The sequence below is a fragment of the Nerophis lumbriciformis genome, linkage group LG31 (assembly GCF_033978685.3).
Source record: "Nerophis lumbriciformis linkage group LG31, RoL_Nlum_v2.1, whole genome shotgun sequence".
NCBI classification, from domain to species: Eukaryota; Metazoa; Chordata; class Actinopteri; order Syngnathiformes; family Syngnathidae; genus Nerophis; species Nerophis lumbriciformis.
In genome coordinates, this window is record NC_084578.2 from 16,770,001 (window position 1) to 16,785,000 (window position 15,000).

At 37.1% G+C, this 15,000-nt stretch overlaps 1 protein-coding gene across 1 annotated transcript in view; it reads left to right on the plus strand.

The window, feature by feature from the left end:
* Positions 1 to 15,000, plus strand: part of ube2f (ubiquitin-conjugating enzyme E2F (putative)) — a 49,143-nt gene that overhangs the window by 2,236 nt on the left and 31,907 nt on the right. The window contains exons 2-4 of the mRNA XM_061926520.2: positions 3,025 to 3,186; positions 4,044 to 4,073; positions 7,618 to 7,683. Of these exons, the coding sequence (XP_061782504.1) occupies positions 3,072 to 3,186; positions 4,044 to 4,073; positions 7,618 to 7,683 (211 nt within the window). The 5' untranslated portion in view covers positions 3,025 to 3,071. The remainder of the gene's footprint in view (positions 1 to 3,024; positions 3,187 to 4,043; positions 4,074 to 7,617; positions 7,684 to 15,000) is intronic.

Here is a 15,000-nt window from a genome sequence, read left to right on the forward strand (position 1 = left end):
TACTGTTATCATCTTGTGGAATACAATCGGACCTCTTGTGTCTGCAGTGATTACTTTGTCAAATGTTTGTTTGAACATTTGATTTGTTTGAGAAACGTTCTGTGACACAATCAAGTTTGTTCTCTGCTATATTAGTAGTGTTTGATAGCAGAACTAAACATAAAGAAAGGACAAGAGATTGCATTAGGTTTGTGTTCTTTTGTGGTTTCTATGCCTAAATATAACCTGATTGTGCAAATAAACTAATGTCATATTAAGTCCTTGTAACAAATAATGTAATTGTTGGACCAATCCACTGTATTTTTGGTGTCAAGTTTCATATCAGAAACTAAAAGCTTAGTTGTTGTGCAGGAAAGACAAGTGCTTTATTCGACACGGATGACCACATTATAGCATCTTTGGTGCTATTTGTTAGCATCAAGAAAATATCCTTAATAGTATTAATAAACTAGATGAATACATCTCTCTTAGGCTCAACAGCATATACTGAATATTGATATCGCAAGCAAACGTATATAGCTCAATAATGAGACAAAATATACTTCACATCATAGAAACAACTGCAGACATGAATTGTAGATGACAGACTAATATTTGTAGCAGGAAATCAACTGCAAACAAACATATCCTTTTTCTCATTAGCCTCACCATCACAGCAGCAGAGCACTCGTTATGTCAACCAAATACGTTACTTACAGATGCACAAATAAGTCCAACTTTGTCTTTCACGGATTAATGTTTAATTTGTGGACCCCTCCAGATGTTAAGACATGACGTGTTTCCAGTTCCAGTTCTTTTCTTTTCTAAATACCGTAAGTGTCAAATGAAGTGAGGTAGTAACCTCTTGGTGATATTAAATGGTTTAAATCTTTTTAAATATATTTTTCTTAAGAGTGTAAAAATACACTACATCCTTTAAAAAAAAATAATAATAAATTCATGAGAGCCTTTATACTTGCCTTTAAACCAGGGGTGTCAAACTCAAATACAGAGTGGGCCAAAATTTAAAACTGAACAAAGCCGCGGGCCAAGGTTGAACAAATGAACCTTTTAATAGGGACCCAAACAAGTTTTGCATTGAATATTGAACAAGCAAGGCTTATATAACTTTATAGTGACATGCAAAATTGAGTTTCAAATAATAATAATAATAATAATTAAAAAATATCAATGGCATATCAAATGCAATTTAAATACAAATTGAATGCCTCTTTTCTATTTGCAGCCTTCTGAGGTAAATATCAACATTAACTTTTTCCACATGCTAATAAATTGGATAATAAAATAACAATGAATAAACCAACCATTCAGGACATTAAACTGCTCAGTTTGCAACACACTGATCTAATCTGATGTGCCCAAGCCAGATACCTGGCATCTTTTCTTGGATGCTAGTTCATTAATGTCGGGGCTCAGGCTTTGAGCTGAGGCAACCTTCATTATCCAACGAAGGTGTTCATCAGTCATTATATCTCGTAGTCCACCCGGACCACAGTCTTGGGGGCGTGCCTTAAAGGCACTGCCTTTAACGTCCTCTACGAGCTGTCGTCACGTCCGGTTTTCATCCATTCTAACAACGTGCCGGCCCGGTCATAAGATATGTGCGGCTTCTGTACGCACACAAACGTGAATGCAAAGCACACTTGATCAACAGCGATACACGTCACACTGAGGGTGGCCGTATAAACAACTTTAACACTGTTAGAAATATACGCCACACTGTGAATCCACACCAAACAAAAAAAACACATTTCGGGAGAACATCCGCACCGTAACGCAACATAAACACAACAGAACAAATACCCAGAACCCTTTGCAGTACTAACTCTTCCGGGACGCTACAAAATACACCCCCGCTACAAAAATGTCTATAGGTGCTGTGACTGACTAGGGAGGCAAGTGGGTTATGTTATGACCTCAATGACACTCGATACACTGACACTTTTGACACTTCTCCTTCCATACGACCACTCCTTTTGGGGGGAATCAGGCAGTAAGCTGTGGATTTTGAATGGTGTTAAGTAATATATACATTAGCATAGGAGTGAAACTATACATGGAAAAACAGCGGACTTGATCTTGTGGATCCTTAGTGCTTCATGTCATGACATAACTTGATAGACCACATGTTTTTTTATGCTTTACTTTCCAGGACCTTTTTTTTTAACCTAGGTAAAATAATAATTAAAATAGTAACATGTGTGGTTTGCATTTGTGCTGCACAAACAGCCAGAAAAAATGGTATGTATTTGCCTGGCACCATTTTTTATATATTGACCAGGATTTTTCCTGTGATTGTAGTAAACAGTTTTTACTATCCATCCATCCATTTTCTACCGCTTGTCCCTTTCGGGGTCGCGGGGGATGCTGGAGCCTATCTCCGCTACATTCGGGCGGAAGGCGGGGTACACCCTGGACAAGTCGCCACCTCATCGCAGGGCCAACACAGATAGACAGACAACATTCACACTCACATTCACACACTAGGGCCAATTTAGTGTTGCCAATCAACCTATGTTGGATTATAATAAGGATTTAGTATAGCATCTAAGGCAGGGGTCGGGAACCTTTTTGGCCGAGAGAGCCATGAAAGCCAAATATTTTAAAATGTATTTCCGTAAGAGCCATATCATATTTTTTAACACTGAATACAACTAAATGCAAGCATTTTATAGTATAATAAGTCTCTTATTCTTTTTAATAACATTGTTATTCTGAAGCTAACCAATAATAAAGAAACTTCTTCACACTTCTTCAACAGGTGCGGTAGAAAACGGATGGATGAATTAAAATGCATGAGAATGTTTTATATTTTGAACGTTATTTTTAACACTGTGATTTCCAGCAGAATTATTTATTACTTATCGTGTTAAGCAATGCCGGCTAAGATTAATCTGAGAGCCGGATGCAGTCATCAAAGGAGCCACAGGTTCCCTACCCCTGATCTAAAGGAAACTATATGTTAATGTGAGTTGAAACCCCCAAATCAAAGCATTGGAGCTGATGATGCTGTGTCATTATCAGGCATTTGAGTAGCAGTGCAGACCAAGGCAGAGCGCTGCTGAGTAGCCATGCTCACATTGGCCAGTAAGCTGAAAAGGAGTGATGGAGGACAGACAGGCCGTGCCTCTGGAGCCTCTGACTCAACTCATAGGGTCTCGATAAGGGACCGTCTCCTTACCAAAGGTACCTTGTTTGTTCTAGGGCTGGGTGATATGGCCAAAAAAATAAATAAAAAAAGATCACGATTAATTTTTCCGTATCATCCGACGTCACAATGTTTTTCTATTTTTAAATAAAGTAAAGATTAGTTCATTATTAACATAATACGTAAATGACAAAGCAAATTAAATGAGATGAACATGGAAAAATATAGACATTTTTTATTCAGCACCAAAGCAAATTATAATCTGAAATGACAGAGTTAACTATTTTACAGCCCTACATGTTTGAGCAGGGATCCAAGACCCCGAATGACCCTGTCTGGGATAATGAAGACATTCTAAAATGTAAACGTTGCCATTTTCAAATTATGATGCCACATACGCTGTTAACGTCAGTTTTTTAAGTCTTTGAAAACTACTTGCAAATATGCATCATATTTGCAAGTAGCACATTTTGCTAGCATACAGATACAATTAACATGAGTATGTTGATCATCCCATCATATTTCTCCACGTTATGTATTGTATAATGATTATATTATATCATAGGGTAAAAGTAAAGTGCTCACACACTCTGTCACATACTACATACAACCTTTGACACAGAGGTGTGACGTGTCTATGAGTGGTAACTTCCCCAGAACGTCATCAAGATCCAATTCGCCGTTCCCATGGAAACCCGAAGCAAATGGGATAGGGAGTAAATCATCCCTTTTAAAAAAAAAAATAATAATAATAATTCATCACGATCATGTTATTGCCCAGGCCTATCTTGTTCATTGTGGAATCAAACTATAATCAAATTACAGTACTGGTTGTTTGATCATGCTGCTTAAACAAATGACCACTGTAATAACATTCATTGTGTTCTCTTTACAGAAGTTGCAGAACTTGAAGCCAATCTTCCTAGTAAGTAAACTGAATATTTTTGTGTCAGGGATGCAACGATTAACCGGTTTCACTATCAATCGTGATTAAAGACAACACAACTATTTAATCGCAAAGTCTTCACTACACAATGTGTTTCAGCTATCCTCACTTGCTTTGTACAAACATTATGCTGGTATATTATTTTCAGCACAACCTGCAGTTAAATGTACTGCCGAAAATGCATACTAAAGAAGGAAAAAAACATATATATAAGTCGCACTGGAGTATAAGTCGCATTTTTTGGGGAAATTTATTTGATAAAACCCAACACCAAGAATAGACATTTGAAAGGCAATTTAAAATAAATAAAGAATAGTGAACAACAGGCTGAATAAGTGTACGTTATATGACGCATAAATAACCAACTGAGAACGTGCCTGGTATGTTAACGTAACATATTATGGTAAGAGTCATTCAAATAACTATAACATATAGAACATGCTATACGTTTACCAAACAATCTGTCACTCCTAATCGCTAAATCCCATGAAATCTTATACGTCTAGTCTCTTACGTGAATGAGCTAAATAATATTATTTGATATTTTACGGTAATGTGTTAATAATTTCACATATAAGTCGCTCCTGAGTATAAGTCGCACCCCCGGCCAAACTATGAAAAAAATTGCGACTTTTCGTCTGAAAAATACGGTAGTAAGTAAATGCGATCAAAAGTTGCCCACGAGAGTCAGTCTATACCGCCTATAAAGCGCTTTAAAAAACCTCTTGACATCTCCATCAACTTTTTATATACATGCTGTAAGTATATATGTAATGTAGTAACAGGCATATTTATAATAACATGTGATATTTGCATATTTTGCTAATTTTAAGCATATGGCAGCGCATTAATTTTAAAAATGCATCACGTCGTTCGCTTTTTCCTTCAACAACATTACTCATACCTCACTGCGGACTTCATGAGAGCTAACAAACATAATAAAATATTACCTACTGTACAAGGTATGCTGTCCCTAGGATGCCGACTGTTGGAAAGTTCATATATTCCTGTTTAGATAAAGAATGAGTCATAATCCTCGGTAAAAAAAAAGAAAAAAGGATGGGTCCAAACCAGCGTATTTCGTATGCCTTTCTCACCATTTCCGGGTCTAAATTGGCCGTCAAAGTTGACCAATTTCTCAGTTTATGTCCTCATCCTTCCACTATCAAGGTGAGAGGCATAATCTTTGATCGAGAATGAACTTTCATGAGCTCCGAGGTGAGAAAGCAGCTCACTAGCTGATGATGTCAATACAGCAACATAAGGAAGTTGCCTCTCTCTGATCAATGCGCCGCTAAATGTAGGTCCTTAACGTTAGCGCGTATATTAAAAATATTGCGAATACTTGGTTAATATTCGGGTCACGACATGTAAGTGGAGTATTGTTGGTGGTTTTTGGATGGTTATTGTTTGGTTTTTACGGTTAGAATAAAGGCAATAGATGCAACAGTGTCATGGCTCCATTGTAAGCAAACTTTTATTTACGTTTATTTAGAAGTTAGAATGCATTTAAAAAAATACATATATGTTGTTGTCTTACATAAGGATTGTGAATTATCGGCTGAATTCCAAAAAAAAGTGCAGTTTCCCTTTAACTTTGCTTCCTCCTGTATGTGTTGAATAAACTATAGACATGGTAACTTATTATAGCAGGTGTAAAACACGAACATAACATCAGGAGCTTGTAGAATAACAACACCATAGTATGGAATCTAATTATGGGAATTCTAGTTATCAACACAGAATAAAAAAGATTATTAGAAATTAATAACTAAGCAAGGATGACAGGGGAATCAATAAAGTTAACCTAAGTCTTGTATTAATACATTTTTATTTATTTATTATTAATAGTTTTATTCATATTTATAATTTTTTGCTGTTACTATAATTTCTCACAGGAATACGTAACACATCAAAATCTCTTAGGAATGTCTTTGTTTTTGTTGTTAAATTATTTAAAGCATAATAATCGTGAAACCGTAATTGTTACTCAGACTGCTCCACTCACCTCCCAGGGGATGATCAAGGGTGATGGGTGAAATGCAGAGAATAATTTTGCCACGCCTAGTGTGTGTGTGACAATCATTGCTACTTTAACTTTAACTTTAATAATCGTACAGTCAAACTCTGTATTCTCTATTCATAAAAACATGTACAATGGAACCGAAGTATTGAAGACTCGCAAATAAAAATGATACCGAATTCGGTACTTTTTCGGCACTGAACGAATCCCGCCGGTCGTACCGTACACGGATTAACAAAATATCTAATGGTGCCATGTTTTGGTACTTGAGTTGCGTGTGACATTACGCCCTGTTGCCGCTCTTAGCACTTTGGCACTTGGCGATCACTCCAGCTGCACTTATAGGTAATGTTGCAATTTCCAATGCCAACAAAGTAATTGACTCAAAAAATGCTCCAACGTAAGTTACGAAAGTCTTCACTTTTCCGCAAATGCGCTACATTGATGCTATTGGCTTTGATATTGACATGCTGCTGATTAGCGTTAACGAATACACCTGGTGATTTCAACACCACTCAATCTGTTAATTAAAACTACCATTAAGATGCATGTTACCTCAGCTGGTGCGTAATAAGTACAATACTTACAGTATCAACACTTTCTGGAGCGCAACAAAAAACAAAACAACACACCATAAACAATACTCTACTGTTATCTAACGTATTGGATTTGCAACTGTAATTGTAACTTAATGTCATGCCTACATACTCAGAAATGTGATCATGAAACAAGATATAACAACTGGACAACAGTCATTTATAATCATCTGATCTTTAAATTGGCAATACAAGTGAGATTGTGTTATCAAAAACAAGTACTATTTATTAACACACAAAAAAGTACCGAAAATTGGTACCGTTTACTACTGGTATCGATTCCCATGTATTGGGAATTAGTACCATATTGGATCAGATGTGAACGGTACCCATTCCTACTGGCAAGGTAGTAGTAGTACTAGTAGTAGTACTGGTGCTGCCCACTGCTCCCCTCACCTCCCAGGGGGTGATCAAGGGTGATGGGTAAAATGCAGAGAATAATTTCGCCACACCTAGTGTGTGTGTGACAATCATTAGTACTTTAACTTAGTAGTAGCTCAGAAACCAGCCGAAACTTTAGGGCAGAGTCAACTGCATGTAGTATTTATGTGGAGTGACTTGCATCCTCCCTCCTTCCCTCTGCACGTTCTTCACTGCATTCATCACATGTCAATAAATATACAATATTCTAATATGTACTGATCTATTATACACTCCTACTGACCACCAGAAAGGGTGACAATGTACATCTAAGGTCGTTTTATGCAGTAAATGTTATTAATCAGCAGGGGGCAGTGTGGCGTGGCATTTGATTTCAGCCGTTTTTTACAAGGCTTTTTTAAAGTTCTTTTGCACAGTATTCAAGAGTTTGTTTTTTAATTATGTTACAGACCTTAGTATTATAATTTTGGCACAAAAATATAATGTTTTAACTGTTTCAACACCCTCCTCTTTTTAATTGTAGGTACATGCACAGCCAATTTCCCAGACGAGGACAAGCTGCACCATTTTCAGTTGGCAGTGTCTCCTGGTAAGAGAATTCCCATTTGTCTGTCTGTCCTGGACATTTTTTGTGTCACAAAAAAAAACAATGTTAAGCTCAATCACTTTGCTGATAACTTGATGTTTAAATTCTTGTCATAAACAAAACTAAAGTGCAAGAGTCAAAAACAGTAATGATTAAATAGTGCTCTCTGTTTGACCTTCTGGAAGACAGATGTTCCACTGAAGATGTGCTCTGACGAGTCAGTCTTCAGCATTACATACTATTTAGGTTTTATCAGCTCCTCAACTTGTTTGGGCAGCTGTCGTCTTGGTGTGTACAGTATGTGTATGTATGTATATATATATATATATATATATATATATATATGAATGTGTGTCTGTGGGGTAAGTAGGGTATTGTGTGTGATAGTGACTGTTGGCGATTGTTTTTATTTTGGCCGGTGTCTTTATGTTTTCACATGTTCTTTTAATGTTTGTTTAGTGATCGCAGACAGTTTTTTCTGCTTGGTCAGCAATTTTCCAAGCTTTAGTGGCTTAGCTGTCGAATGTTGTACAAATCAAATGCACTGGTGTGGAATCAAACCTCTGTAGGCTCTCTTAATATCCAGTTTCTGCTCCACATGTCTCCTGTGGTCAACTACAAGTTTGAATGTACCTTGCATTTACAAGCTTTTTTGCAACTTTAACCTTATTGTATGTTTTTTTGGGAATTTTGTCTATCGTTCACAATCCTTATGTAAGACAAGCACACGTTTTCCTTTTTTATGCATTCCAACCCTTAAATAAACGTTAGCAAAAGTCAGCTAAAAATGGAGCCAATAGGAGTCACTCTATTCTGCATATGAAGCGCTCTAAAAACACCCAAAAACCTCCATCACCGTTTTATATACACTCATTATATATGTAATGTAGTAACAGGCACATTCATAATAACATGTACCGGTAAAGTATTTACGTATTTTAACATCCGCACCGTAAAACATAAACACAACAGAACAAATACCCAGAACCCCTTGCAGCACTATCTCTTCCGGGACGCTACAATATACAACCCCGCTACCACCAAACCCCCCCATCTCCCGAATTCGGAGGTCTCAAGGTTGGCAAGTATGCTCTAGTATACTCTGGACTGAAGCTGTGTGCCTTCATTGCTTTTGTAGCTGTTGTTTTGAGGCATGTTTTAAAAAATGAAAATAAAAAAATAATGCACTTCGTGAAAGTCAAAGTATAGTATTTCCCATAGTTGTAGTGGGTATTAGGATTATCTCAGGGAGAGCATGTCCCAAATTCCAAGCTGCTGTTTTAAGGCATGTTAAAAAAAATAATGCACTTTGTGACTTCAATAATAAATATGACTGTGCCATGTTGGCACTTTTTTCCATAACTGTAGTTGAAGTTGTTCTCTTATTTTGGAAAACCTTGTTTTTGATTGATTGATTAAAACTTGTATTAGTAGACTGCACAGTACAGTACATATTCTGTACAATTGACCACTAAATGGTAACACCCGAATAAGTTGTTCAACTTATTTAAGTCGGGGTCCACGTTAATCAATTCATGGTAAAGTTACATTGTTTAATGCATCACAACAAAATTAGGCATAATAATGTGTTAATTCCACGACTGTATATATCGGTATCGGTTGATATCGGAATCGGTAATTAAGAGTTGGACAATATCGGAATATCGGATATCGGCAAAAAAGCCATTATCTGACATCTCTAATCACAACGTTACAACAACATTACTAATTATGACAGACTTCATGAAAGCTAACAAAGTCTACTTTGGGACAAATAATGATCCAGAACCTTATATTTTTGAGCCCGGATATAAGGAGGATGATCTACAAGTTTTAGAAGCTGTGTGCTTAACAGATCTTAGCTTTAGTGAAACACTAAGCATCATGTAGCAGTATTGCTAAGAACTGAACGAGATATACAAACTATGAACATAATAAAACAATCAGTTACTGTACAATGTTTGCTCTCACTAGGATGCCGACTGATAGTATGTTTATACTGTGTATTCCTGTTTGGATGAAGAACTATTAAAAATACTCACTCAGGCTTTTTTTTTTTTTTTTAAAGTGACGCAAACAAGTGTCTTATTGGTGTCTTTCTTGCTATCTCCTGGTCTAAATTGGATGTCAAAGTTTACCAACTTCTCGGTTTATGGCCACATCCTTCTTCTATCCAGGTAAACGGCATGATTTATAATCTGGAATTAACTTTCTGCAATTCAGAGGCGATGCAGCTGCTAACCGGCTCAATATGTTAATATAGCAGCATAAGCTAGTTAGCTCTCTGTGATCACAGCGCTGTCATGCCAAATTTCTTCCCCCTACAAACCCCCCCCCCCCCCCCCCCCCCCCCCCCCATTTACTTCCAGGGTCATTTCCTCTTACGTCATTGACAGCGATCGATAACACTTCGGCTTTGACACACAATATTGTAATGAAATGGTTTCAACAATAATGTTGATTTAAAGTACAGACATTTAACAGTATTATATATTAATTAATATTTTTTGCACGTTACCACAAAGACAGAAGTTCCCAGCAGCGGCCCTAACACTCCGCCTGAAATTTTCCCTAACACTCCGCCTGGAATTTTTCGAAGCCTGCTGGTGTTTGACATAAGTCCCTTGGGAACGATAAAGACAAATGTCATTCAGTGACACCACCATTTTCAGGAGATTTGGATTCTATCGATCGCTGTCAATGGCGTAAGAGGAAATGACGTAAGTAGGAGGAAATTACGTAAGAGGAAATGACCCCGGAAGTAAATTGGGGGGGGTTTGTAGGGGGAAGAAATTTGGCGTGACAGCGCTGCTAAAAATAGTTGGTCTGTGTTAGCGCTTATAATAACAATATCGCTAATATTTGGTTAATATTCAGGTCACGAGATGTAAATGGAATATTGTTGGCGGTTTTTAATGCTTTTTGGGCGCAATAGTTTACTCCCATTAGCTGCATTATTAGCCACCTTGTACTTGCTGTAGTTAACGACTTAGAATGAAAAAAAAAAAAGAAAAACGTGCGTGTTCCTGTTTTACATAAGGAATGGTAATGATAATAAAAGTGCAGTTCCCCTTTGATTTTAGAACCGTAGGCCAAATAAATATGCCAAAAGATTAAGGTGCTGTGTCATCAAAACCAGCCTCAAAGCAAATCCTGTCCTATTTTATGCCAGCCCATCCTCCCGTCCATACACAATTAAAAATGTAAACACAATTTTTTTTTAAAGAAGTACATACATCAATTTATTCACTACAAGTTACACAACAGTAAAAACAACTCATTTATGTGAACTGTGTTTATATATACACACACACACACACACACACACACACACACACACACACACACACACGCACACACACACGCACACACACACACACACAAACAAGTACCGGTATATGTGTTTTGTGTGGCATAAGTGTGAGTCATCGATCTCCCTGTCTCTGGAATAACTGCAGTACCTCCAGCTTAGTATCACAAAGGCCTTTGTAAGCAAAATCAGTGCTGAAAAGAAAAGATCAGCAATTACAGCAAAGGGCTGCTGTCATTTTTTGTTAAATGAACCTGATGAGTTCCCAGACTTGCTGATTTATTCAAAACTGTTTCACACATGCACTGTCTCTCTCTCACACACACACACATACACACACACACACACACACACACACACACACACACACACACACACACACACACACACACACACACACACACACACACACACACACACACACACACACACACACACACACACACACACACACTCTGTGCTGTTTACCCCAACTTTACCAATAAAATTAACATGTGTAAATGGCAAACATGTTAATTAGTTGCCTTGTAGCAGTATTGGCACTAAGCTTTGTGAACACAATTCCCACAAGAAGGTGGCACAATGACTAAGAACACGTTGATTACCATCAATTGTGAATAATGAATTCAGTTCTTCATTGATCAAACAATGCTCCTTGGCAGCAATGGCATTAGAAGACATTACTCCGCTCACTTGGTGCAAAGATGTTCTTGACATAAAGACACATTTTTCATTTTCAATATAATGTTGCGTGACGGTGCTGTTGGTCTTTGTGAAGTTGCTTCTAGTGTGTTTTGGCTGTTGATTGCACAAACAACATACCTACAGATGATTAAATGTTTTTATTGGCGTAGTATTTCAACGGGTGAATAATATTTTTTTAGGACCTTGAGGGCGCAGTAACAGGCTTAATGACACAGCCATTGCATTTAATTTACCTTCATGAATGAAAACAGTGCTGTTGTTGTAGCAGTGTTTTGTTTAATAGAATGAAACCGTCAATTGCTTTTACCTGACTGTTTTAGTCAAAAGTCAGCCATACCCAGACTACTCAGATCTACACAGAAATGTGTGTGTTGGAGTGCAGCCTCTCACAGAAGTCCTCACAGACTGCAGACATAAATGATTTATTTATGACCACTAACTGCAGATGTTAGTCTTGTGATGCTCTCTGTGTAGTTTGTGTATCTCTCTAGCACTTTTTAACAGTTGCTTTATTTTCTTTCTTTTTCTTAATCTTTCAACAATAAACATGTTTTAAAATAATACCTTTTGACATACAGTACAGGCCAAAAGTTTGGATACACCTTCTCATTCAATGTGTTTTCTTTATTTTCATGACTATTTACATTGTAGATTGTCACTGATGGCGTCAAAACTATGAATTACCACATGTGGAGTTATGTACTTAACAAAAAAAAGTGAAATAACTGAAAACATGTTATTCAAATTAGCCACCCTTTGCTCTGATTACTTTTTTGCACACTCTTGGCATTCTCTCGATGAGCTTCAAGAGGTAGTCACCTGAAATGGTTTTCACTTCACAGGTCTGCTTGAAGCTCATCTAAAGAATGTCAAGAGTGTGCAAAGCAGTAATCAGAGCAAAGGGTGGCTATTTTGAGGAAACGAGAATATAAAACATGTTTTCAGTTATTTCACCTTTTTTGTATATATATATATATGTATGTATGTATGTATGTATGTATGTATGTACAGATGTATATGTATACCTGTATATGTATGTACAGTCGTGGTCAAAAGTCTACATACACATAATGTCATGGCTGTCTTGAGTTTCCAATCATTTCTACAACCCTTATTTTTTTGTGATAGAGTGATTGGAGCACATACTTGTTGGTCTAAAAAAACATTCATGAAGTTTGGTTCTTTTATGAATTTATTATGGGTCTACTGAAAATGTGACCAAATCTGCTGGATCAAAAGTATACATACAGCAATGTTAATATTTGGTTACATGTCCCTTGGCAAGTTTCACTGCAATAAGGCGCTTTTGGTAGCCATCCACAAGCTTCTGGCAAGCTTCTGGTTGAATTTTTGACCACTCCGCTTGACAAAATTGATGCAGTTCAGCTAAATTTGTTGGTTTTCTGACATGGACTTGTTTCTTCAGCATTGTCCACACGTTTACGTCAGGACTTTGGGAAGGCCATTCTAAAACCTTAATTGTAGCCTGATTTAGCCATTCCTTTACCACTTTTGACGTGTGTTTGGGGTCATTGTCCTATTGGAACACCCAACTGCGCCCAAGACCCAACCTCCAGGCTGATGATTTTAGGTTGTCCTGAAGAATTTGCAGGTAATCCTCCTTTTTCATTGTCCCATTTACCATTTACTCTCTGTAAAGCACCAGTTCCATTGGCAGCAAAACAGGCCCAGAGCATAATACTACCACCACCATGTTGACGGTAGGGTGTTCCTGGGATTTCAGGCCTCACCTTTTGTCGTCCAAACATATTGCTGGGTATTGCGGCCTCAATTTTTGTTTCATCTGACCACAGAACATTCCTCCAGAAGGTCTTATCTTTGTCCATGTGATCAGCAGCAAACTTTAGACAAGCCTTAAGGTGTCGCTTCTGGAGCAAGGGCTTCCTTCTTGAATGGTAGCCTCTCAGTCCATGGCGATGCAATACACGCTTGACTGTGGACACTGACACCTGTGTTCCAGCAGCTTCCAATTCATTGCAGACCTGCGTTTTGGTGGTTCTCGGTTGACTATTGATCATACTGACCAATTTTCTCTCAGCAGCAGGTGATAGCTTGCATTTTCTTCCTGTTCGTGGCAGTGACAAAACTGTGCCGTGCACTTTATACTTATGAACAATTGTCTGCAAAGTTGCTCTTGGGACCTTAAGCTTGTTCAAGTCAATGATTTGTTTTTTCAGATTTGTGCTGATTTCCTTTGACATTCCCATTGTCGCGTTTGTAACCGAGTGTAATGACTGCATCACATGAGCCCTATTTAAATGAGCTCAGAGAAGTCAACAGGTGTCATCAATCATAATCACTCACATGAAGTTAAGAGGCCATGCCATGAAGCTAATTTGATTTGATCACCAAAATTGATCATGTATGTTGCTGTATGTATACTTTTGACCCAGCAGATTTGGTCACATTTTGAGTAGATCCATAATAAATTCATAACAGAACCAAACTTCATGAATGTTTTTTGAAACAAACAAGTATGTGCTCCAATCACTATCACAAAAAAATAAGAGTTGTAGAAATTATTGGAAACTCAAGACAGCCATGACATTATGTCCTTCACAAGTGTATGTAAACTTTTGAGCACAACTGTATGCATGTGTGTGTGTGTGTGTGTGTGTGTGTGTGTGTGTGTGTGTATATATATATATATATATATATATATATATATATATAATATGTATGTATATATGTATGTAATTATGTATGTATTTATGTATGTGTATGTATGTATATATATGTATATAAGTATATATATTCATATGTATGTGTAAATTTATGTATATATGTTTATATGTATATTTATGTATATAAATATATATGTATGAATTGTATGTACAGTATGTGTTTTGTTATAAAGCATTGCAATTGTAATACTATATTGTGAATGTCAGTGTACAAATGTCTAAATTCAAAAGGTGTTACTCATCACAATTGAAACCCAATTAAATGCAAAATAAGAAAAGCCAGGGGGATGTCGAAACTACTAAGGCAGGTCACAAATTAGTCTTCTAACTCCACTGAGACTATTCTACATTCACCACAGGAGTTTGATTTCCCTGCTACTGCACTGCATTGGGTCAATTAAATCTCTGCTAGTGCAGATACGTTTGCAGATTGTTTCCTGCTCATTTATTGTGTACTTTATCATTATAATTGCACATTGTGCAGTGCAATTTATTTGTACAACATATTCCACGTACTGTTAATGTTTTAATCGTATTAAATATGTAGCTTCAGATTACCTTATGTCCAATTCTCTCTTTTTTTATCTCTCCTCAACAAAC